The sequence below is a fragment of the Lepisma saccharinum genome, chromosome 6, assembly GCF_977018435.1.
Source record: "Lepisma saccharinum chromosome 6, izLepSacc3.1, whole genome shotgun sequence".
Lineage (NCBI taxonomy): Eukaryota > Metazoa > Arthropoda > Insecta > Zygentoma > Lepismatidae > Lepisma > Lepisma saccharinum.
In genome coordinates, this window is record NC_139234.1 from 16514306 (window position 1) to 16534165 (window position 19860).

Sequence of the window (19860 nt, forward strand, 5' to 3'; positions counted from 1 at the left end):
ATTTTCCTGTAGTTTACGGTTATTACAAGCATAAGAAAACAGTTTTTCTTTGTGACGTTTAAGAAGAACACACGCTCCTTTCATCAGACATTTATTTTCATTTTGAGTAAAGATACAGTTATAACAATGGTTAGTAATTTTTTAAACAAAAAGAATCAGTTATATAATGGATGTTGTCAATGTTACATTGTTGTAATATAGCAAGTTAACTGTGAAAAAAGCAGTCTGTTTTATTTTTATTTCAGATTTTTTTAAATTTTTTTTTTTAAATTATGAATCCCAAATATCATCAGGTAATTCAAATTCATCATTGTTTTCACAAAGTCTCTTGATGTTTTCTGTTACATTAAATTTTAAAGATGGTGGCTTACTCCATTTGTGAGTAAGTAATGGTCTATCAATGGGAAACCCAGTATCGGGAATCATCTCCAGCATTTTCATTCATTACATAGAATCTCCAATTGTTAATGCAATAGGTGCGGATATCAAACTCTACATCAGATATGTAGATGATGTGCTAATTATTGCTAAAAATGAGAACACCATCATGGACGTATTTAAATTGTTAAATGAATCACATCGTCGCATAAAATTCACTTGCGAAACCATGAATAACAATGTAATTTATTTCATTGATCTGCAAATTAAGACAACTGACTCAACAATTCAAACATCAGTCCATAGGAAAAAATTAGCAGGGGAAAAATACATCCATGCCAATTCAGAACATTCGCGTATAACAATGGATAACATGTTTCTAAATTTTTTCCTGAGAGCACAAAGACTATGTTCTAATAATGAGGATATCAAAAATGAAGAAGAAAGGCTTTTTAATATAGCAAAAGAAAATGGCTTTCACACTAACAGAATAAACCAAATCAAAAAAAGTCGCAAGAAAACTAAAGGAAAAGAGAAATACAGACAAAGATGAAAAATCTGTTGAAAAGAAATTTGTGTGCATTCCATTCCACAAGGGATTCTCACATAAAATTGCAAAAATTTTTAGAAGTTTTAATTTCAAAATTGGTTTTAAATCACCAAGAAGTTTGGAATGTACATTTAATGAATTCAAAAGGAGAAACTCTCTACCAGATGTGGAAACCACAGGAATATATAATATAAGTTGTTCATGTTCAAAGGATCATGTGGGACAAACGGCAAGGAAAATGGCAATAAGATGGCACGAACATGATTTGGACATTATGAATTTAAACCCAATAACAGGTTTGTCAACTCTGCTATATTACAACAATGTAACATTGACAACATCCATTATATAACTGATTCTTTTTGTTTAAAAAATTAGTAACCATTGTTATAACTGTATCTTTAGTCAAAATGAAAATAAATGTCTGATGAAAGGAGCGTGTGTTCTCCTGAAACGTCACAAAGAAAAACTGTTTTCTTATGCTTGTAATAACCGTAAACTACAGGAAAATAATTCTACTAATATATTACATAATTTATCTCTTTTGACTGAATCATATGCTTTTTAAAAATCAATGAATAGCTGATGGACATTTTGATTATATTCCCACTTTTTCTCAAGTGTCTGTCTGATGTGAAATATTTGATCTGTTACATTTAAATCCACATTGATAATCAAATCACCTATAATTTCATTAGCATATGGGGTTAGTCTTGCTAAAAGAATGTTAGATAATATTTTATATGTTGTTGAGAGTAGAGATATTTCACGGTAATTATTGCAGTTCATTTTATCACACTTTTTATTTAAACACAGGAACAATTATGAATTCTTTCCACTGTTGAAGGATTTCTTCTTAATTCCATATTAAACAAATTAATTTATGAATTTGACATATTAACGAATTCCCACCATATTTACGAGGGTGGTTTGAAAAGTTCTCGGAATGGAATAGAAAGAAACGACTTACAACAGTGATTTTTTTTATTTTTCAATGTAGTCTCCCTGTACACTAATGCACTTGGTCCAGCGATGTTCCAATGCCTTGATCCCATCTTGAAAATTAGATTCCTCCAGGCCTGTGAAATACGTGTCAACTTCGGCTATTAGTTCTTCCTTTGAAGAGAATCTCCGTCCACCGAGGAAACTTTTGAGTTTGGGGAAAAGATGGAAGTCTGAGGGAGCCAAATCAGGCGAATAAGGTGGATGTGGCAACAATTCGTAACCAAGTTCATGAATTTTTGCCATGGCAATGACACTTGTGTGAGGGCGCGCATTGTCCTGATGCAAGATGATTTTCTTTCTTGCCAAACCTGGCCTCTTTTCCCGTATCTTATGCTTTAGTTGGTCGAGAAGATTAGCGTTGTATTGTCCCGTAATTGTTTGACCAGTGGGAAGATAATCGATCAACAGAATCCCTTTCGCATCCCAAAACACTGACGCCATTACCTTTCAGGCCGACCGTATTGCCTTTGCTTTCTTTGGTGGTGGTGAATCAACATATTTCCACTGCTTTGACTGTTGTTTTGTCTCTGGGGTATAGTAGTGGACCCACGTTTCATCTGTCGTCACAAACCGGTGCAAAAAATCTGTTTGGTTTCTCTTAAAACGAGTCAAACATTGTTCGGAAATGTCCACTCTGATGCGTTTATGGTTTTGTGTTAAAAGTCGCAGCACCCATCTTGCAGATAATTTTTTCATATCCAATTCAACTGTTAAAATGTGATACGCCCATTCGGATGACATTCCTATAGCTTCAGCAATTTCACGCACTTTCAGTCGGCGATCCTCCATGACCAATTTATGCACTTTTTCAATAATTTCTGGGGTAGTAGCACATTTTGGGCGACCGCTACGTGTATCATCTTCTAAGCTGTCCCGACCAAAATTAAACTCGTTTGTCCACTTTGCAACAGTTGAATATGAAGGAGCAGAGTCCCCCCAGTGTGTTCAGAAAATCGGCATGAATTTCCTTTGCTTTCATACCTTTCTTTACGAAGTACTTAATCACCGCTCGAATCTCGATTTTTCCATCTTCACAAAGCACTGCACGGGAACAACTACAAAGTGACGTCCGCACCACAGATCTCTACCCAGAACACTGACGTGCCACGTGTTTATTAATAAAGGATGGTCTATTACTATGCGGGAACCTCGTTGTCTTAGCACTGACATCTGGTGGTGATTCCGAGAACTTTTCAAACCACCCTCGTAATTAACTCAGCTGATATTAAATAATCAGTGCCATGTGCTTTGTTATTCTTTAGCCTTTTAATAGCATCTTTAACTTCAGTCAAGTTAGGTTCTGGAACTAAAGGTTCTGCTGTGTGTACTTCATTTACTTCTGATTTATCTCAGACATGAACATTTAAAAGGAAAAGGTCATTAAAGTAGTTCTTCCATCTATTTAGAATATCGCTTGGGTCAGCCAAAAAATTGCCATTTTTATCTTTTATCAAGTTTATACTTTAGGTTGCCACCCCTTTCTAAATTCATTTACACCTTTATATAAATGTCTGATATTTTTATTTTTGCTGTTTGTTTCAATTTCATTAATTTTACTTTTAAGTAATCTCTTTTTTTACTTCTAAACGTGCTGTTAATTTCTCGCTTTATTCTATTATAATTGCTTAAATTTGTATCATCAGAGTTATTTAACCACCTAAGCCTGATTTCTTATTTCTATTAGCTTATGACATTCATTATCAAACCATGGCTTACTTTTTCTTGGTTTATGGTATCCTATACTTTCTTTAGCTGCTGATTCTATTGCATTACATATGTGCTCCCAATTCTTATTTACGTCTGTTTCATTTATATTTTCATCATCATTTAAATCCTGCAAAATATCGAATCTATTTGACAGTTTAATTTGGTAATCTTTCTTAATTCTATCATCAGCAAATTTTCCTGTATTAAATTTTAGAGCTTTTAGATTTTGTTGCTTATGATTTATCACTGAGGGTCTTTCTCTTAATTTAGCAATTACTAAATACTGGTCACTGGCACAGTCAACACCTCTATGTGAACGAACGTCAATTATATTAGTATTCTTTGCCTACAGTCGGTATAATATTGTGTAGGGCTGTGTATTGTCCTAGGTTTTGTCCTTGTAAAGGTGGCCCAAACATAACTATACCCAACGAAGCAAAGAGTGTTACTACATCTGTAACTTACATGTTAAAACTTGGCCAAATGCAGTCACAAGAGTGTCACACACTCCACTGCCCAGTCACATCTTGGAAGTGGGATTGTCTGCATAGAGGCATCACATGTCAGTTTTTTCTCAATGTTTTGGAATGTAGCTTGAAGCTACTGGTGTGTAATATCACAACTGCAGCTGAAATTTTGAAGCTTGACAAATTTTCAATTAGTATACCATAACACGTCACTCAAGAAGTCTCTCTCTGACAACAACTACAAAAACATTCTGATGATAAAGAACTGGCTTATTACCACCACCTTTGTTTTGGGTATAGTTTTATTTTGGACACCCTGTATATGCTGAACACCCTTTAACAGCCTCGACTTTTAACCTAGGCAAGGAGTCCTTTTGATTTTAGTTATGGTGATGAGTGCAAATAGCCCAAGTGCTGTTCCACCTAAAATTTTCATTTCATTCAATCATTTTGCAACACTGCACTATTTCCCACACATCAGATTAAAAGAGAAATTTTCCTCAATACACGAACGCAACTGACAAAGCCTCCTGCCTCGCTCACAGGCTTCCTTCTGCCCCTCATGGAAGCTACGGTTTTGCAGCTTGATCTGCAGTCCACATATGTATATGAGAGTGCAGTTTCACAATGGATGGGTTGACCAGGCCTGATATAGTTTTTGAAACTTCCTCCTGTCAAGCATTGTTATCTCAAACTTATCAGTATCCAGGGCGTTGATTGATCATCAAGTGAATGATGTAAAGGAGTGGTTCTGAAACTCCTTTCTCATTGTACCATCTAGTCACAACTAAGCGTCTAATGTACCCCCACAATGAGTTTTCTCCAAATAGTGGGTTTTGGGGAATTTTTTGGGCTGCCTGGTTGGTGGGACATTTTTGATATGATGGAGCCGTTTATCTTCAATACAGCAATATGGCATTCGGGCTGTATGTGTAAAGATTGAAAGCAATATAACATTAGAATCACACGTTTATTATTTGATTGAGTGTTCCTACGTTTTCAATCTCTGTGATTAATTACAAAAATAAAAATGTGAAACACAAGTATTGTTGTGATTGAGCATTATAGTATGTATAATCATGTAACTACAAAGAAGATGAACAAATATGTTCGATAGTCTGTTGTTGATTACGATAGTTTTAGTTTCGGATTCCTCGGGTGCCATGTTGTACACATGTTGAAAGTTATTAAACCTCTTTTTTGTTTTTATGTACAGGATGTATTTTATTTCGTCTATCCTAGTTTAACTTGGACCTAAGCATTCCACAATCACTCGGGAACATTTCAAGTATGCTAAGAAGTGTATAAAAAACTTGAATTTTCATATATTTTTTCCAGAGTTATTGAAGAAAAGTAAAGAACAAAAATAAGTTTGTGAACAAACTGTCAAGCACAATTTTGGAGTTTTTATTGTAAATCCTCAGAGTTACTAGTGAGAAGCATAACCTGACACAGTATCTTGATGTCTGATTGTGCATTTGAAACTTTCAAGTGGAGATTAGGCTCCAAATTTAGCCCATTTCGGTACTTGTTTTTTTTAGGTACACTATGGATGAAAAACCACTCTGACATAAGTATGTAGTTGTATGAGTATTCTCCACATCTCTCTTCCGAGCTAATTGCGTACCCCCTTCAAGTCATTCATAAACCCCTGGGGGTATGTGTACTAACTACAGTTTGAGAACCACTGATGTAAAGTGTAGTTGAAGTCGGAAATGGTGACCCCCCCCCCCCCCTTCCCAGCCAACACCACCATTTCCCACTGAACAACAAGACTGATAAATAAATACTATTTTAGCCCAAATATTCCTTTTTGTGTGATGTCCTCTCGGAAAACATCTGCCCTGGTACCATCACTGCTCGAGAGTTATTTTTATTGTTAGAGATTAGTGAAAAACCAACCTTGTACAGTGGCCATGGAAAGTTCTGTGTTTGAGTCCTGGCATGGGTCTTCCTTTGTGAGTTTTGTTTGTCAGTTTTATCTAATCACAATTAGCCTAAAGGTGCAGAAATGTGATGCAAGATATGCAGAAATGAAAAATAAAACTCAACAAAGCATTGGGTTCCTTATATTGTGTTCATTTCTCATATGCATCTAAACATAAAAACGAAGCTTTTAATTTTCTTTGGTACTGTCTTTACACTTTACCTGTGAACTTCATACACAAATTTGTGCAAATTCTTATGTGAGGTTGAATTGCTTGAGAATGATTCTTTGAATCCTGATTACAGGATATCAACCTTAGGGTTCACAAGCAGCAGAACATTCTGTATCACTCAACAATCCAAGGAGAAAACCCCTGGAAGCTTCAGCAGATTCAGGATGCTGGAAATCATCTCCAGCTGGCCATTCTCCACATCCAGAATGTGGACAAGGATTACATATTCAGGTACTTAAGCACAGTGCAATCTGTTTTTGTAAGGTGGCCATACCAGAATGAACTTTTCTTTTTAAAAAAAAACATAACTTCGACTGTGATTTATTTCGGTCTTCCTCCATAATGAAATTTGAGATTTATTATAGACTGTTATTGGTTTGAAGTATAATTTTATACATTGAATCTCAACCCAAAATTCAAGTCAATTTTTTACCAAGATCTTGATAATTTCACCCTTCTACCCTCTCCACTCACTCCCAGTCACCAACACAAATATGTCTCCCTGAATTAGCATTCATCTCGATACCAATACTGCTAACCAATATTCTACTCATGCAAGTAACATTTCAAATCTTCCTGGAAGAGTATGTAACCAGTTGAATGTTATAGGTTTTGGTGAGAAAAATAAACTATACTCAACACATTTCTTTTACGTAAGTAGGGCATATGAATAACAGTGGAACCTTGATTTTACATTTTTCAGGGGACCAAGGTCAAACAAAATTAAATGGAAAATCAAGGAAAATTTTATAACGTTTTGCTATGATGGGACCATCAAGATTCAATGTCTAATGTAGGAAAATGTAAGGTCAAGTTTCCACTGTGTATGTTTATAACCATAACATTAACAGAATGTAAGGATTTAGATACATCAGATCAGTAATTTATTACTCTTAGTAATTTTATAGATACACTGGTATGTATGTATTGAGCAACGCAATTCAGTTACAATACTAATTAATCTAATCCATCTGCAGTAAATGTAAATGCTTTACAAATACAATGTGCAATCAGAAAGTGAGTACTGTTAGGTTATTTCAGAAAACACAGTAATTTATTTTCAATTTTTTTTCCTCATGAACCATTCCACACATAACTTCCCAACGTAACTTTCATATTTATTGAGGTCTTTACCCTAAGGGTATACTAATTTCTGTATATGCTTGTGGAATGGCCAAAAGAATGCAAGGCCTGACTTCCATCTTGGCATCGCTGAGCTTTCCAAAATGCACTGAACAGCACGGCACATCCCTCAGGGTGTAAGAGATGGTGATGTCAGAAGACACTCGCATGTCAACATCACTTCGACTTGGTACACCCCAGTGGCCACATTTGTGCCGGCTAAAAATACTAGTATCTGGACCCACAGCCAGTATAATTTTCTGAGGGTTTGTGTGCTTAGTGACCATTTACAGCCTCAGATTTAGCATAAGTATGGATTTTTTTGTTCTTATTGCTTTTAGCCTTGGTAAGGAATTTGTCTCCACAGAATTTGTATTTAATAAGAAACAAAACTCTATGGTGGAACTGTCTTGTGAGGGCCAGTGCCTGCCAAGCAGCTATTCGTTGGGTGACGTGTGGTCAGCGCATCAATCCCCATGACTGTTATTTCACTGGTTTCCGAGACTGGAGCCCTCTACTTGTTCTTTTTCAAGTAGCTCTTCAATTGCCCTCGCAATGCTGGGTCAACACTGAAATTTTGGGGAGCTCCCACCTAGAATCAAATCTGGGGCCACTTGAACCGAAGGCGAGAGTGCGAACAATCTTGTCCTTCATATATCATGATGGGAGCAAATAGCTTTAGTGCTGAGTCACCCAACATATTAATTTCAATCAATCACTGCTGCCAGGTTGTGGAAATCAGAACTCCTAGCAGCTGAGTATAACCAATGCAGTGACATGACGCTATGTCTATCCCAGATGCCATAACAAATGATTAGAAAGTGGACCTTCAATAATAATCATTCTCAAGTACAAGAAGACACCAGGCAGCTTCTTCCGTACAATATTTTCCTAGGAGTTTACCACAACGCACCATGAAAAGTAGTATGCTTCCCTCCCTCTGCTGCTTAAATCAGAAACCTTTCCTTTCCAGGGCATCCGAAGAGGTTCTGTCCATCCTTGGAAACATCCTAGGCTGCCTGCAGAGAGGAAGAGCATGTCTCATTGTACCTAGGAAAAAGACAATAGATGACTTGCTGAGCAGCAGAAATATGGTAAGATTCATTGTCAGCCAATAGTACATTTTTTCTCTTCGTGTGTCTATGTAATATTTTGAACTACTACTAATGTTGACAAGACCTTGTATGCTGTAAACTAGAGCTGTGACAACAAAAATGAGAAGTATGAATGTTCTTTTTAAAAAATTGTGTAAACACTGGAAAAGAAGAAAAAACCTAATTGTTACTATGAAAGTAAACCACTTTAATCTTGAAGCGATGGAAAAGTTCTGGGGAACCAGACGAAATGTGTCTGCAAGAATAAAAATTAATTTAAGAGTAACAATTACTGCATTATTTTGTAAGATTTACGAATAGCAGCTGAAAATCCAAGTAACATATCAGAGCCATCATCAGAATCAGTAAAATTCTGGTATTTAAACAAGTTTTGGTATTCAATTTCTTACTTTAAAAATACTGATATACTTTTTACATGTTCAATACACACTCCAGCCATGGTAGGGAAATATACCTTACATGCAAAAAATCTCTTAAAGAATTATTTACCTGTGAATGGGTCTAGTGCCCAGCAGTAACATTCCAAAGTTGAAGGTGACCAATGTTTTGTTTTTCATACACATACTACTAACTGTTGAAAATATTGAGAGGAAAAATGCCTCAAATAAAAGTTAAATTAAACTAAAAAATGCACATTTTTTGGTTTTATTTTTTTTATATATCTATAAGGATTACAGAGCTGGGAGTCCAGGAAAATATGGTAGCTTTCCAAGTATATTGGAGCTCTTGAGATGGTGTAATTTTTCATTATCAACGCTTGCGTGATACTCAGTCAATATTCTCATATAGTTGAGGAGATAAACACGGCGAATTTGGTAAGATATTTACAAACTATAATGAAGTTCAGAGAATAATAAGAAACTGACAAAGAAAAACTTGCATATTTATAGGTTAATTCATAAAAAGGTAAAGGTAAAGTGTTCCCTTGTGCATAGCACCACGCCATGAAGGCGTATAGGGGGTGTGGGGGTAACGCCTCACACTTTCTTGATTCGGTCGTGAGTGGGAATGATGTGATCAGCATCACGCCCCTGACTGCCTTTACCCCCCAGGCTTATCCCCAGTTACCCATGTTATTCAACGCTGGGTGGGCGCCGGGGCCGCTTCAATCATTAGAAAAGTTCCCGGATTTGAACCGGCCGGGGATCGAACCCGGGACCTTTAGTTCATGTTAGGGGGAATATAAAATGCTGTTGATAATAAGAAGACATGAGTTTCTAAATTATTTCCAGAAAATTACTTCTAAATATAGCCTCTGCTACCATCCACTAGGGAACCTGTTGCTTCACTGCTTACTTGACTTCCGGTTCCTGTTGTTTCCTTGCTTACTGCTAGGGGCGCTGGTGTAGCGAGTTCGTCTGTTGTGTGGGATAGATTTAAGCTGTTGCAATAGTGGGAGCCAAACATGATGTACTTGACCACTGTCGATATTCAGATTGTGTGGAAAGTGCATCTTTTTGATTTTGGTGTCAATCAGTGTGTGCGTTGTATGCCTGACTGAAATTTTTTGGATCCTCTGTTTGTCCAGGAAAATAAGGTAGCTTTCCAAGTATATGAAAGCCCTGGAGAAGGTGTAATTCTAGATATTCTGAAGAAAATTTTTCATTATCAACACCTTAGTGATATTCAGTCTATATTATCATAATAGAACATTTACAAGTAAGTTTTGCGGAAATAATTTAGTAACTCGCTTACGTCGTCTTGTAGGTTAAGTCTGTAGTTATATCACGATTGGTTCTAAAAGAGTTCCTAACATGGATACAGCTTGAAATAAATGTATTATCTCGTCATATTCCTTGCTGATATTGGTGCACTTATACCATGCCATCACTTTTAAAAGTAACTGGTCTGCTGTCTCGGCCAAAATCTCGCCTCATGTTCCATATTTATTTTTATTTCTCAGAAATGCCTGACTCCTGCACTACCTGGCGACGTAGCAATAAGTTTTTACATCCAGAGCCACAAGCTGGTGTTCGCTATCTACCAGCTCAGCCAGGTCCACGGGACGATGAAGTTCGAGACGTACCAGGCCGAGTGTCCCGTTCCATGGCTGAATGAGGTGCTCGTTCTTTTCACAGTAGCCTTGCAGTTGTGCCAGCAGCTCAAAGATAAGGTAAGACAGATTTTTCTTCATCTCTATTGAAGGTGTCCAAAGGGTTTAAAGCTGGGATGTCCAAACCGTCCACCCTGAGCTACTAGCTCACGGAGATATTTTCAGTGGCTCGATAATGGTTGGCTGCATTACACTGCTGGCACTTGCAGAGGTCTTCAAGAAAACATTTGCAATGTCACGTCTCCATCCTGATTACATCCTCACTCAGCATAGATTGCGGGAAGCCAAGTCAGTATTTCAAGAAGCAATAATTACAGTAAGTCTCCCAATATACTGGCCTAACTCTGTCTCCCGTACAATTAAATCTTGTCATTGACCATCTCTTGTGTACCAATAAAAGTAGTAAATTGTAATACACTAATCATGAGAACCAAAGAACATACTCTTATTCATTGGTCATGTCCATTCATCTGTGCCAACTATTTGTGATTCAAATTACCACAGTGATTCTAGTGTTGTTGCCACTATGGTTGCTAGGAATAGGGTATAGTGTTTGTTTGCATTCATCTAAACAACGTAATGCATGGTTAAGGGCTTTGTTCAGAATAGAGGAAACTTGTTTTTTTTTCAGAATGTTTTCATGAAGTCCAGTTTTGGCATGTACTTATTTTTCACTCAAACTTTTACCACATCATGTGACTTCTTCGGGACTTAAGACAAGAGCAGTCAAAGTTAAAACATGGGGAAGGCAAGATTGGTTAAAAAGGTTAAAATTGATGGTAAAAGAGAGTGCCTCGTCACTACTTATTACTCCAGTGGTTCCCAAACTTTTACGTTTCACGGCAGCCTTAGTGTTTCAAGATTTTTTTCCACGGTGCCCAAGTCAGAATGTAGGCCTATCTAACAGTTGCAACATTCAGTTAGTGTGGTTAGGTTGCTTGCCTTAAGTTAAAAAATAAACATACCTATTTCAAATTCTGAAACATTTTGTTTGTAAAAAGTACTAAATAAGCACATATTTGGAACAGTGATATCATTGATTGAATTTACAATTGAAATTCATTGTAATATTGGAACATTTCGTGCTGGCTCTGTAAGCCAGGTGCACACTTTGGGAACCACTGCCCTACTCCATCTCAGGCTGGCAACTTCAGTATGGTTGTCTGGCTGACAGAAAGTAAAGATGGCCACACTCCCTGTTAGATATTTGTAAATTGTGAAGTGACTGTCATTTGTTTATCTGGATTCCATGCAGAAACACTGCAATTTTTGTTGGTACAAGGTTCATTCAATAAATAACCAGAAATATTTTTTTATACAGAATGTATTATTAGAATGGAATACAACACATGATTATTATTCAACGTAGTCCCCCTCAAGTTCAATGCACCTGCCCCAGCCTCCCAATTCCATGTTAAAAGAAATATAAATTGGGCATGTGCGTAACCAGTCATGCACTGCTGCCTGGACATCTTCATTATCCTCGAACCTTGAGCCACTAAGAGCGTCTTTAAGTGGGCCAAAAATGTAATAATCTGAAGGTGCCAGATTCAGGGAATACGTGGCGGTGGGGTAAGCAGACGAACTTTAGGTCATTGATGGTAGCTAATGTGACTCTAGCAGTGTGTGGTCTCGCGTTGTCATGCAGTAACAGGATGCCACTCGACACCAGACCACATCGCTTCTTCAAAATTGCTGGTTTTAAATTTTCACGCATAAGGTTTGCGTATGTCCCACTGTTTACATTTTTACCTCTTGGCATGTAATCTTCAAGAATTGTTCCTATTATGATCCCAAAACAAAGTCAACATGACCTTACCAGCACTTCTTTCAGCTCGCACCTTCTTGGGTCTTGGAGATTAAGAATGTCGCCACTCCATTGTAGCCTGCTTTCGTTCAGGTTCGTAAAAATGTACCCAACTTTCATCTCCCGTGACAATACGGTGAAGAAATGGCTCCCCTTCAGCCTCGTACTGTCGCAAAAGCTCCCAGCATACATCCATGTGCCTTTCCTTCATTTCTGGTGTCAAATGTTTTGGAACCCACCTCGCACACACTTTCTTGAACATCAGTACGTCATGAACAATATGGTGGGCTGATCCGACACAAAAATTCATCTTTGATGCAATCTCACTCACCGTAATACGCCTGTTTTCCTGTATCAACTCGTCAACTCTCACAATGTTGTTCTCTGTGACTGCAGAGACAGAGCGTCCTGGACGTGGCGAATCTTGAACACTTGTTACACCCTGTTTGAACTTCTCTGCCCACTCGTACACTTGTGTTCAACTCAAACAGCTTTCACCATATTGCACTGCCATCCTACGGTGAATTTATATTGGTTTCAAACCTTCATCTAACAGAAATCTAATGACACATCGCTGGTCCAAGTTGGTGCAAACCTGCAAGGGTGCCGCCATCTTGTTTCACTGATTACCAGCACCCTGTTTGCGAGCCTCACCCATCTGTTAATAGTTCTAGGATGCCACCACAAAATAACAAAGAAACACCAATCATGGTCGTATTTTCGATTTTTTATACAACTTTTCCGGTTATTTATTGAATGGACCTTGTACAATCCTCCAGGTAGATTACCAGGTATGTCGGTTAATAATTCTTAATTTCGTCGCTGGAAGCAACGGTTGGTGCACAGTCTCAACTGTTACGTCAGTGTGTTGCCAGGACAGTACCTGTCAAAACACCGTGGATGTGCAACCGAGTGCGAGTGATCGTGATATTGGGTTTGTGTGGTAAACATGTCGACCTTCAAACCAAATAAGGAGCATGTGCGGCATGTCCTGCTTTTCTTGTTCAATCAAAAGAAAAACACGAGTGAAAGCCATCGTATCCTTGTGGAAACGTACGGTGACAATGTCCTAACGCAAGACACGTGTGTGTGCATTGGTTTCGACAATTCAAAAGTGATGATTTCGACTTGAAAGACAAAGATTGCCCGGCCAGCCAAAAAATTCCAAAACGCTGAATTGCAAGCACTGTTGGACGAAGACGATACGCAAACGCAACAACAACTGGCAGAGAAGTTAAATGTTGGTCGCCAAACCATATCTGATCATCTTCATGCCATGGGAAAGATCCAAATTGGGCGACAAGACACGGAAGAGTGATTTTGCAGCACGACAACGCCTCATCACACACAGCGACAGGTGCTAGAGACACCATTTCTGCACTTGGCTGGGAATTCTTGCCCCACCCGCCATACGCACCAGACTTAGCCCCTTCGGACTACCACTTGTTTTCATCGATATCTCACTCACTTTCCCAGCAACACTTCAACAATTACAAAGATGTCGAACAATGGCTTGCTGACTGGATCACCTCAAAATGTGAATGATTTTTCTGGTATGGCATCCACATTTTGACGGATAGGGGGCAAAATGTATAGCTAGCGATGGCGCATACTTTGAATAAATCATTTGTTACCTTTCTCCCCAGATACACTTGTTTTCTTCCGGATCAATTAAGAATTATTAACCGGCACACCTGGTAGTACCAAAGTCTTATGTTGGAGACATTGTGATCTATGATCCATTATCACAAGTTTGATTCCAACGTGAGGGGATAGTTTGATTTTGACTTTTTTTTTTTTTACTGGTATCCAATGTTTCAGTTTACTTAAATGTTTGCGGTGTGTGTGTGTAGTTACATTCATAATGGCTCCAATGAAATACTATATTTTATTCAAGAAACCAACTACATTATCAATAAACATGCTTTCTGTGAACATTGTGACACGTATTGCTTCGCTTGGATGAAAAAGTCCTGTGAATTAAAAGTCTCGTAAAACTTATTTGCAGGATCACCCTCGCATAAAGAGTGAAATGCAATGGCAGTTACAGCAAATAATCAGCAACAAATGATTGAACAGTTAAATGTTAACTTGCATTTTCAAGTTGCCAGTTAACAATAAATGTTCAAAACTGTTACATTTGAATTTACTGTACTATAGAAGTAAATGTAAAATAAAATTAATCTCATTTTAGTTTTAAGAAATTGATGAACCACCACCAAAGGTTCAAGCCCAGTCTGGGCATGCATGTGGGCATGGACTTGTGAGTGTTCACCACTATCATCTAACCTTTAGCAGACAGAGCCTCGCGTGCCTGGAAAGCTTCCAAGGGCGAGACATTTAAAAGTGCCGCAAAGTACAAAACAATTGTAGCTCAAGAACTAGTTGTTAAAGAGAGATGAAATCAGATGTTTTCTTTCTTAAAGACAGTCTTTCAGCGGAGGTAAAAATTTATACATTATACCTACCAATAATTAGTGCTAAAGAAAGAGAAAGAAGAAAATTTATATTTTTGAAAAAAAAAAAAAAATGGGCCTGCAACATACTCCTGGGCCACCCCCATAGACTGCAGTGAATGAAGAAATGTATGTAGTGGTGGTCCATTCCTACAACTGTGCAAAATTTCATTGAAATCAGACTAATACTTCTTGGCTAAAAAAAAATATAACATTGTAAAAAACTGCAATGATGCCAGCTTACAGAACAGGTTTTGGAATTTTGCTTCCAGCTGGATGGACCAAATTTGGAGGGAGCACTACAAAGGACCACTCTTTGAGGATATGTATGTATAATGCCTGTGTCCCATCTTTGAGGAAGAAGGAAAAAAAAGGCATTAGAAAATTTTGCATATATATACAGAAAATTTCTAACTTTGGGCCTTTGCCTCCTGGACCCGCAACTGCTCGTTCTTACATGTATTTTTTTTTCAATAGGATGCAGTGGTTGAGGAGTTAGAGCCCTTTATATTCAATTTATCCCATAGTAACAATAGAGAAACAAAGGACTTTTTGAAATGGTGCTTGTTGATAATAACAACAATTGATATATTGTTTTTGTAGTTTGAATAAGTAATACTTTTAGAGGTATACTAATGAACAAAAAAAAACAGAACTGAAATATCGTGTATGCTTTTCAAGATATGGCACGTTAATTCTGCCATGTGGTCAAGGCTAATTTCGAAAATCGAGCCTTTGCCCCTGCATTCCCCTTGGACCCTTAATTGTCAGACATTGCTTAAAATGTTGCTTTTTAATCATTCTTCCATGCACAATATAAATTTTTCAAAAAGATGCAGTAGTTCAGAAGTTATAGCCATTTATATAAATGTATCCCATAATATTATGGACATGCAAAATAATCTAACATCCATTTCATACCAATTTCCCCTTCGTTTTTGTTTATTTTCTCTCCCCTGTTTATGCATAGGTACTTTGTCTCTGCCACTTTCCTCTCTATTTCATTGTCCCTCTTCTCCCTCATTTGTACTTTCTTGATCTTGTGCCCATTTGTCAACATATGCTCACTCAATGCTGTTTTTGGATCTTTCTCTTTAATGTCTCTCCTGTGTTCTTTAATTCTTTCGTTGATGCTTCTCCCTGTCTCTCCTATGTATTTGCTTGTACATCCACCACATTCTACTTCATATACCCCTGCCATTGCCAATTCATCACTCCCCTTCTTTCCTTTATATTCATTAAACCATTTCTCGATGCTCTTTGGTGGCTTGAAGGCTGCACTTAGTCCATACTTTGCATAGATGTTTCTTATGTTTTTCTCCATCTTTATCTTTCTCCATCATACTTCTTCTCTTCCTGTGCATTCTTATCCTCTTCTTCTTTTTCTTTATTGTTTGTTTTATTTTGCATTTTCTTCTCTGTTCTTATGATATGAATTATATCCCCTGCTTTGTATCCATTTTCCTGTGCTGCCTCCATTATCCACTTCATTTCTCTTGTCATAGCTTGCTTTGTTGTTGCAAAATCTCATTGCTCTCCATACATACACTATGACTTATTGTATTTTGTTTTGGAGGAGAAGTATTTAAACAGAAGGAAAGTTTAGCTATGGGGAACCCCTTATCATGTTTGTTAGCTAATATATGTATACATTGGATAGAGAAGGGAGCAATGGAAAACTTGAAAAATGAGGTGATATATGTGGATGATGTGATCTTCATAGCAAAAAGCAAAGAAACAACAGAAGAAATGTTTAGATTATTGAACGAAGGTCATGAAAGGATAAAGTACACAAAAGAAGAAATGGACAATGAAAAAATTAACTACCTGAGTATATCCATTGAAGTGAAAGGGAACAGGATTGAAACCAGGGTGTACCATAAAAAGTTAGCAGGGAGAAAGTATATCCACAAGGAATCTGCACATGAAAGGAGAACCAAAGACAACATTTGGGAAAATTTTGTATGGAGAGCAATGAGATTATAGTTCACATCATAAGAAGAACAGAGAAGAAAATGCAAAAAGAGACAAACAATAAAGAAAAAGAAGAGGAGGATAAGAATGCACAGGAAGAGAAGTAGTATGATGGAGAAAGATAAAGATGGAGAAAAAGATAAGAAACATCTATGCAAAGTATTGACTAAGTGCAGCCTTCAAGCCACCAGAGAGCATCGAGAAATGGTTTAATGAATATAAAGGAAAGAAGGACTGATGAATTGGCAATGGCAGGGCATATGAAGTAGAATGTGGTGGATGTACAAGCAAGTACATAGGAGAGACAGCGAGAAGCATCAATGAAAGAATTAAAGAACATAGGAGAGACATTAAAGAGAAAGATCCAAAAACAGCATTGAGTGAGCATATGTTGACAAATGGGCACAAGATCAAGAAAGTACAAGTAAGAGAGAAGAGGGAAAATGAAATAGAGAGAAAAGTAGCAGAGACAAAGCACATATGCATAAACAGGGGGGAGAAAATAAACAAAAACGAAGGGAAAATTGGTATGAAATGGGTGGAACTGATAAATAAGCATGTGGAAAGTAAGTTAGTTAAGTTTCATGAGCCACCTTCAATTTTCTGCACAAAAATGGGGAGAGGGAAGACAAGAAGAGTAGGTTACAGGATGGAGGGGAGGGGAAGAACAGCCAGTTGTAAAGAACACCTGCAAAGGGAAAAAAACAGTTTACCTAGGAGGAAATAAGGACACACATTCTTTCCTTAGAAGTGTAGAGTGACGAGCCATGTGAGGTTGTGTTTTTGTATGTATATCTTAGTGTAGTTTGAGAAAGTTCTGGGAAACCAGAACGAAACGTTGCAGATAAAAATCACTAAAAATAACTGTTAGATTATTTTGCATGTACAAAAAGTGGTTATGCGAATCTTCAAGGAGAACAATAATATTATGGGGTAATAGAGGGGAAAGAAAGGACCATTTTAAATGGCTCTTGTTAATAACAGTAACAATGGATATATTGTTTTGTAATTTGAGTATGTCATACCTTCATATGCATACTAAAGAAGAAAAAGACAGGACTGAAATATCATGTGTAGTTTCAAGAGATGGCACGTTAATTGCTACCAACTGGTACTGGGATATATGTATATCCCATCCATCCTCATTGGAGATACATGCAATGGCTATATATATCCTATCCATCTGCTAAAGGTGAATCTTCATTCGTTCATATAATCACAAGTAGCCAAATGTGGGAAAAAAGTCATGCATAAGCTTTTTCATGTAACTGGTTAAGTTCAATAATATATTACACTGTAATTGACAATGAATGTATGCTGCTACCTTTTCAGATCCTTGTATTCTCCCAGTATAAGGACTTTGCAGTAGATTCTAGGTCCACTTCGGCCATGTCCTGGTAGAGTTGACTTGCCACCAAGGACAACTTAATAACTTGTAGCTGTGATCACTGTAGCGGAGGCAGCTCTAGACGTGGTACTTAAGAGTTTTCAGCTGCCGCAGAACATGGAGAACACTTCCATCCAATAAGTAATAATTGTTAATTAGACTTAATAGTAAAACTGTTGCTAAGCGTAGAGTGAGCCATGTTCGGAAGCAACCCCACTGGCCTGCACGAGTCATTGGAATCTATACGTTACTTTGTTTCGAACAAATTTCGATTCCTGTAGTTCTTACCTCACCATAGTATTAATATTATTTTTACATTATTAATCCGTGAAACATTTGTGCAGTGTTTACCAGTTGCAGTGAGCCATTCTAATTCTGTAGTTTCCAATGTCTTAATGCTGCTCAAATGACATACAGGGGCTTTATCTATCATCTATTCCCCCATTTTCTATTCGCAAAGCTTCGTGTATATTTTTTTTCGTTTAATGTGCACATTTTTGGATAACTTTTAAGGTCACCACCATCATAGGTTGTTATTTTCACATTTGTGCATTTAATAAGGCTATGTTAATCTAAGAATGTTATCACTATGAGATTGTTTCTTTTTACATCTGCATGTCTTGTTAATTGGTCTCTATAATTTTATACTATTTTGTTGGATGATGTGAATGGAAGGAAATATTTATTATAAATTATGTCTTAGCTCATGTATTGTATTATACTTTTTAGTAGTATATTTTCGTGTTGGTTTATTTTTTAGGATAATTTTTAGCACACCTAAACTTAAAATTATTTTCGTTTCCTGAAGATTTATTTTTACTGCATTTGCAAGGCGGATTTTAGTATTTTCTTGGGACTAATGACACCATTCCTGATACATCATTACTGGTATGGTTTCACAAGCCAGTGTGGCATCAGTAAGACAAGATTATTTATTTAGAAAATGTCACTTGTGGGTGCAAGAACAGAATATAGTAGATTGATTAATTGATTTTTACTTTGCTTTTCTGCCACTTTTGGCTAATAACGAAGATGAGGATGAGTGATGATATGATGAAATTGATAAAGGGTCACTCTCATGCCCAAGCTAGAATTCGAACCCAGGACCTGTTGTTGCACACAGTGCTAGCCACTCCACCACTGAAGTCAGCAGGAAATAGTGGAGATAGACCAATATTAATTTTGCTCATACTGACAAAGTACTGATATAAAATTTATTGTTACTAATGATGTCCTTGCAATCTGATATAAAATTGCAGATGTTCCTTGAGGAGCATGACTAGTTCATTAGCTATCTTAATTAAAGTCGGGACGCAATAAGAAGCGGTGTGCAATCAGAACGCAGAACGTGACCAAATTCTGTCTCCTCGTTGGCTGCCATGTGGCTGGTTTTTTTTTCAATGTTGCCACATCCGCACAAACACACAGACAGGCTAGTCAGCTGTTGGCAAGCTCGGGAAAAAATTAAGCGTCACGCGAAATTAAGCACGTACGTATCAGTATGCTAATATATGTCATTTCCGTCGTAAAGTGATAATTTAACGAATCTAGAAGTTTGAATCTGAAGTTTCTTGTAGGTTAATGTTAACTTCCCGTGTGAATTTTACATTCTGGCAAGCATGAAACATTTTATCTTCCTGCTTTACACAGCAACCGAAAACCTTCACTGAAAGAACCTCT

At 37.3% G+C, this 19860-nt stretch overlaps 1 protein-coding gene across 1 annotated transcript in view; it reads left to right on the forward strand.

The window, feature by feature from the left end:
* Positions 1 to 19194, forward strand: part of rogdi (rogdi atypical leucine zipper) — a 42860-nt gene extending 23666 nt beyond the window's left edge. Inside the window, exons 4-7 of the mRNA XM_083124574.1 lie at positions 6340 to 6497; positions 8362 to 8482; positions 10407 to 10616; positions 18126 to 19194. Of these exons, the coding sequence (XP_082980700.1) occupies positions 6340 to 6497; positions 8362 to 8482; positions 10407 to 10616; positions 18126 to 18194 (558 nt within the window). The 3' untranslated portion in view covers positions 18195 to 19194. The remainder of the gene's footprint in view (positions 1 to 6339; positions 6498 to 8361; positions 8483 to 10406; positions 10617 to 18125) is intronic.
* Positions 19195 to 19860: the final 666 nt, after the last annotated feature.